General features: G+C 38.0%; 1 protein-coding gene across 7 annotated transcripts in view; it reads right to left on the bottom strand.

Annotated features, from left to right (window-relative positions):
• Positions 1–2252: 2252 nt before the first annotated feature.
• Positions 2253–6564, bottom strand: part of LOC138052488 (uncharacterized) — a 24325-nt gene continuing 20013 nt past the window's right edge. For 5 of the 7 annotated variants that reach the window (XM_068899005.1, XM_068899008.1, XM_068899010.1 and 2 more), the window contains 2 exons: positions 5218–5338; positions 3865–4273 (listed from right to left, as the gene is read on the bottom strand). In XM_068899005.1, the coding sequence (XP_068755106.1) occupies positions 4225–4273; positions 5218–5338 (170 nt within the window). In that variant the 3' untranslated portion in view covers positions 3865–4224. Of the gene's footprint in view, positions 3611–3864; positions 4274–5217; positions 5339–6564 lie in introns of those variants that run through there. The other 2 variants (XR_011133083.1, XM_068899006.1) reach the window with 2 other exon arrangements.

Below are 6564 nucleotides of genomic sequence, written 5' to 3'. Positions count from 1 at the left end.
ACATATTGAAGATTAAACGAACACGTAAGCGTCACATCAATAAAGATCAGAGTCTTAAGACTTTTATGCCTCAGTTTATTTCTTACTGTTAAAGTTACTTTCCTGAGTGGCCGAAAAGGAAAGCAAAGCAAAGCTAGGAAATATTCATTTGAAGTAGCGCTTATTTATTCGTTATTCGACATGAAAATGAAACATTGTTTCCAATAAAGGATGTACGGTCGAACGCCAGCTTCTGTTTTCGCTGTGGTTAATTTACTATTATCAAGTCGCATTCTAAATCTAAATTTTCGTTGTTTCCAACACTTCGATAAATGTTGCTGTAAAACACTATAAAATGGAAAAGAAGAGAGAAAAACAGTAGCTCGTTCTTGGTGAGTTAATCTTGCTGAGCATATGTGTGCTACAAAGTCAGAGACAGTAAACCAAAAAGAAATCAGGTAAATTTGGTCGTAGATGAAATGAACTGTCGATGAGATGAAAAACCCGAAATACCTGGTGAAAAACCTCACGGCGCAGAATAGAACCAGCAAACTCAACCCACGTAAGGGGGGTCCTTTTTAACTACAGGCCCGGTTGGCTCTGTAAACTTCCATCAGCCATTTCGCTGGTTTTAGACCGGCAATAGACAACCCGACGTTAGTGATTCTTAAAGTATTTACATGGCAGACGATCGGTGTGGTTCCAAAAATAAACGTATTAAAGGCTCGCGACAGTATTCTGTGCTGAAGAGGTTGTTGTTTATTAAGATCTGGAACACGACCGTGGATTCTAAAGCGGCATTAGGATCAAAATTCACTTTCTAATAGGAAAAGGCACAAAAAAGAAGTTCGCTTTGACATTGACACCAGGCACAATGTATCGAGGACAGGCACAGCCCAATAGGGACAGGCACAGCGTATCGAGGACAGGCATAGCCCAATGTTTCAGTCGTGTTTTTTGGCCGAACGGAATAAACCTATGACCATATTTTAGCCCTCTTATTTAACATTGTTGGTAGCCGAAGGGAATGAGCTATCTGGGTTGGAGTTTTATTCCTCTCTTCAGTTTCAGTGAACCAATTGTTTTCGAATAATTTCTTTGTTCTCCTTCCTTAGTTTCGCGCAATTAAAATAAATGTAGCCTAAAACCAAAACCGGTATTATTTTTAATATATTAAGGAACTATTGGGTCATTTCGGATCTATATGGTCAAGGAATACTGTTAATCTTCGGGAACGTTAAGCCTGTCGGAGTTGTAATCTTCGGAGAATCGAGTCTACTAGGCCGGAATTGAATATTCGTGTACAAATATGGTCATAGTTTTACTCCATTCGGCCAAAAAGCACGACTGAAACATGAGTGAAATCCCGAGCGGGCAAGATAACTCCATCTTTCCCACTCGGGTAGCCAATTACAGCGAGCGATTTAGTTCATCTTGCCCGCTCACGGAGCTAGTCATATAATAACAGACAATAATGATAAACTTTATTTCAGTGTCAAGTGTATCTAGGGCTGAGGCACATATTACACCGACATTTGGAATCGAACCCGGGAGACTTTTGTGGGAGTCGAGTGATTTCATCTCTGCGCCATCCCTGCTTCCCTTGTTAAATTGAGCAGATAAAAAGGACCATATATACCTGAATAGTTAGTTGGAAACTGATGTGCAGGGATAGGCACCTACAGGCTAGTTAATCGGATGCACCGCTTCCGCTGAAGTTCTTAATACAAACTTTCTCATTTCTTCTTGTCGCCAGCAATAAATCAGTGGATTAAGAAGAGAGTTTATCATCATGAACGTGCGTGTCATTGCTTCCATTGAATCTAAAAGATGAGTTCTCGTCTGGAAAAATCCCGAAGCCCTAATTACAAGGTAGAAAGCTGCTGGTAACAAACATAGCCCAACAGCACTGACCACTAGAACGGTTGACTTCAATGCTTTATTTTCCTTAAGGAATGTTTCTACTCGTTCTTGCGGTAGCTGTTGAGCCTTGATCATCTTTTGGTGTCGACAGGTTTCAAAATAAAGGATGACGTAAGAACATGAAACGAAAACACGAGGGATGTGTTCCATAGCATAAAGAAAGACTGCGAGGTCAGACCTGCCAACACATCAGTGACGGCTAAACAAGCTAACATAATGTTTGCGTTGCTCTGCAGTCTCGATCTTCTCTTTACAGCACTTATCACCAACACGTTCAATCTAATTGTGAATGGACAGGCGATAAGGATAATAATGATGGTTATGGAAATGAAAACCACGCTGAAGACATCTTTTGCCGCTTCACCTTTCATTGTAACGTTTGTCAAGTTCGAAACAGTGAGGTTTGACATGTTACCAGTACAAGACTAAGAAATGGAAACTGATTTCGTCGCGAAGTAATAAATTTTAATCCCACACGATTAAACATTATTAAACACTAATACTATGGATTCTTGCTCTGGTTTTTATCTCGATTTTTCTCCCACAGATTCAATCTATTTTTTTTTTTTTTCAAAAAGTGTATTTTAAGGAATAGCTCAATTGAATACCGCTTTTAAGTTCAATCCGACGCGATCAAACACGATTGAGCATTAATAATGTCATTTTAACAGTATCTAACTCCAAATGCAGCCAGTTGGAAGTATTTCTTGGATTTTCATCTAAGGAAGGTTGGTGGTAAATTCTTGTTTCACTGCAATTTCAACTATTCCAAGTTATCAATAACCCTTCCTAAATTTTACAGAGTGCATTATGACATGAGCCTCCTTAAACTGTGTAAGCCCTTCCTCAGCCTCGGAGATTTATGAACAATTTTTATGGAACTATAGGTTCATCTGCATTGAATCCCGCTCAGTTTTCAACCAAAAGTTAATTGATGTCGGTATTATAACTATTCGGAACCTCCTCGACTCACATGGCAATTTTAAACAGCTTTTTTACCTACAACATGCAGTTTAGCGTTGTTCATTTGTATCGTTTGTCAGGCATGGGCGGAAGACATATAAAGATAAATGTTTAGTTAAAAGGCGGATATGTACTAATAATTAAAATTGAATGCATTTCATTGAGTTAACCGCTTTGTATATTCAAAGTTGTTTATGGAGCCTGAATGGAAATCCAATGAGAGCAGGGATGGCGCAGTAGTGAGATCACTCACCTCCTACCAATTAGTCCATCAGCTGAAAGGATTTTAATACTCATTTTTAGGGAACAAACAAAATTTATTTTATTTTAATATTTCAATATGCAGGGTTATGAAAAGTTATGATGGCAAAGCTAGAACGGTAGCTTTCATCATGAAAATTTCATTTCAAATACTCTCCCTCAGCTCAACTAATGGCCACCATTTTGTTTTTTTTTCCGGAAATTAGCGTTTACGTCCATGTATTTTGCAAAATACGTCGGAAAACGGAGAACAATGTATTCAAAACAAGAAACGAAGATCCTGCGCATGTTTGGTGTCAATAAAAAATAATTATCTTATTAATTCATGAAGTAATGACATCACAAATAATGCACTAATTTGTAACAGTGCAATCACATAGCGATTCGCTAAATTGTTGGCTTTACATCATAAATCATACACTAAGCATCAAAAGTAATCTGCATGAATGTCATGGCTTCCGTCCTCATTCTCAGCCAAGATAATCTACAAATAATTGAAAAAAAGGTTCATACCTATATATGTTTAAAAAGTAACTATAACTATTCTTCCGCTTTGCATGTGCAGTGTTTGAGACTGAGTAAAGCAATCATGTACCGTTCATTTTTTTTATAATATGGAGGGGATACGTACTAATTCAATGTTCTGTATACTCAATGGATCATGTCCACCTGTGGTGTACAACATGTAATCAGCTTGAAGGAAAATCAAGCTATATAAAGTGAACATAAATCATCAAAAAACGTTTAAACCCTTTATTGAAATGATAATAAAAAGGGGTTGAATTTGAATCACTTATGATTGTTATCATTAATCATCTGCATCCTCAACTGTTGGGAACATCACTATAGGCCATGTTGTCGCACTGCAAAGTGCACAGTTGCATGTCAGTGCACTGAGTCCAGCTTTCAAACAGCAGCACATTTCCACAACACAAACCCTTTTGCAGGTGCAAGACAATATCTCTAGTACCTCTTCTGGAGCAGGTTTAGATCCAATCTGGTGGATCATGCGGGTATCGGCTTCTTCATGGTTACACTTTAATTCAGGTACGTGTTCAGATGTCGTTGATTGCAACTTCCAGCACTCATCCTGCGTAGTTACAAACGATGTCCTCTAGCCAACCTTTCTCCTGAATTTCTCCTTCTTCTAGTGGAAACAAGAAACATCAAATACAACAATACTCCGTTTGCTTCTGGTGCTTATCTGCAACTACAAAAATGCTTGCATTGTCGGGAAATTTCTCTGCGACATCAGTATTCCTTTCTAGTTGCCGTGAGAGCTTGGCCTTGTTTGTCTCCCAAGGTAGTCTATATGGATCAGCAAGAGACCAGGGAAGTGGACCAAGAGGAAACGTGGAGGCTGTTTTTCAGATATTGACTGACCAAAGCATTGCATTCGTTCAATTATCGATCGTGAGATCGATTTATTGACATCTTTATTCTGTATTAGGTGTAAACAAACATATGTATGATAATAAAAGGAAACTGTCAGAAGTACATGCTAGTACATGCACGTTTTGCAGGACTTAGGGCGCGTTCGATTGACCCTATTCTGGAATAAGAATACGTGGAGTGCGTTTCGAAGCAGCAAGGATAATAAAAATATGTTTAAAATAGCATTTTAGCAGACAATTTTAGTGTGAATCTCTGTAAGAAGGAAGGATTTCTAACTTATACTCTATGTATTCCTATTCCGGAATATGGTCAATCGAACGCACCCTAAAATTCAAGTCTATCTACTATTACGTCAACTGTGACGTATAAATGACATCATTCGACTTTTCATATCATTTAGTTGTACCACTTATTTGAAATTAGTCCCTAGTAAGGGCTACAAATAAATGAAGTTCTAAAGCTATGCACCATGAAACAAAATGGCGGCCATTGTGTGAGCTTGGGGAGCATATTTGAAATGTAATTTTCAGGATGAAAGCTACCGTTCTAGCATTGCTATCATATCTTTTCACAATCCTGAATAGTCAAAGATTAAAAGAAAAAAAAGTTTCGTGTTTTTTCCCCAGAAGTGAGTATTAAACCTAAAATTTCGGCTCAGCTGATGGACTAAATGTGCTTCAGATTCTATTCCCATACTTGGGGTAACGTGGGTTAAGTTTGTTTGTTGGTTCTCTACTCTGCTCGCACACGTTTTCTCTGGGTACTCCGGTTTCCTTCTCCTCACAAGCCAACGCTTGATAACGATTAATGAGCGTGCCTGCGAACGAAATTTATAAATGTTTAGGTATCGCATTGGAAAACACCTGGAAAACACCCTGAAATTTAGGGCAAAACACAATACAATAGTCTTTATTAGGTTCTCAAATATGAGATCTTCATACCCAGTTTACAAACTATGAAATTATATAGTACTAGTTATAAATAATAATAATAATGATAAAAAATGAATCTCTAACAAAATGTAATGAGAGAAACTTGGAACAAGAGATCTAATAAAATATATAAACAGTCTTATCAACACTTGGGGTGCAGCCACATCTTGAGAGAATGCAACTTAAACTTACATTTAAAATAATACCAAAGGAAACTTGAGGATAGCATATGGAAGTGCGTTCCAGACAGACAGAAATCCATCTGTATAGCAATGACTTCTGTGCTTTGGCAGCAGAACGCTTAGAGATATTTAGGTAGTTGCAATTCCTTGTATTGTATTGATTATGCAGTAGAGCCTTTGGGGCACGATTATTCATTCACTCGTATCTCGGTACGGCTGAAAACTTTAATTAGACAGGGTGTGAAACAAAGTTGCTCAAAGCGGGCATATATTTGCTACCCAGCCAAGACTTTGTTTTGAATGTGGCAATTTTTCAGAAAACGTGATTGAAGACTGCCCTAAAAGACCCCTTTAGCGTGGGAACTTACAACTGAGCCGAGGGTATATCCATAATATTCATTGACAAAAAAATTGAGAATCCTAATGGAGTTAACCATAAAACCCTGAAACGTCAGGAAAAATTAACCGTCACGCGTGAAAACGACAAAACGTAACCGTTAGCAGTGAAAACAATTAAATGCATTTTGAAAGTAGAATAGATGGTTTTCAATCACGTGATGATATGACCATGTTGGTAAACAAAACAATAGTAAACTATGACTCATGTTTTGCATTATAATAGACTAAAATTCCCAAAAGATTTTTTCTTTATTTTTTCTGTACACCAACATGCCCGCTGTGACGTCAGGTGAAAATCATCTATAGGGAGTACTTCGAAATATTTAGAGACTTCAAACCAATCGACACCGTTTTATCTCCTTTGCTCAACTCGCTGACATCCCGTCCCGATAGGCTTGTCTGACAAGGCAAAACAAGTCCCAAACAACCGCCCAGTTGGGGGTCTTGACAAAAATGTAAGTCGCATTGTGATGACCTATGGCTTATTCCATTCAATATGTGTACTAATACCCTAATAACTAACACAGAGA

This window comes from Montipora capricornis, chromosome 6 (genome assembly GCF_036669925.1).
Source record: "Montipora capricornis isolate CH-2021 chromosome 6, ASM3666992v2, whole genome shotgun sequence".
Classification (NCBI taxonomy): domain Eukaryota; kingdom Metazoa; phylum Cnidaria; class Anthozoa; order Scleractinia; family Acroporidae; genus Montipora; species Montipora capricornis.
Note: the sequence above shows the minus strand (reverse complement) of the source record. Positions and strands in the feature narration are given on the sequence as shown.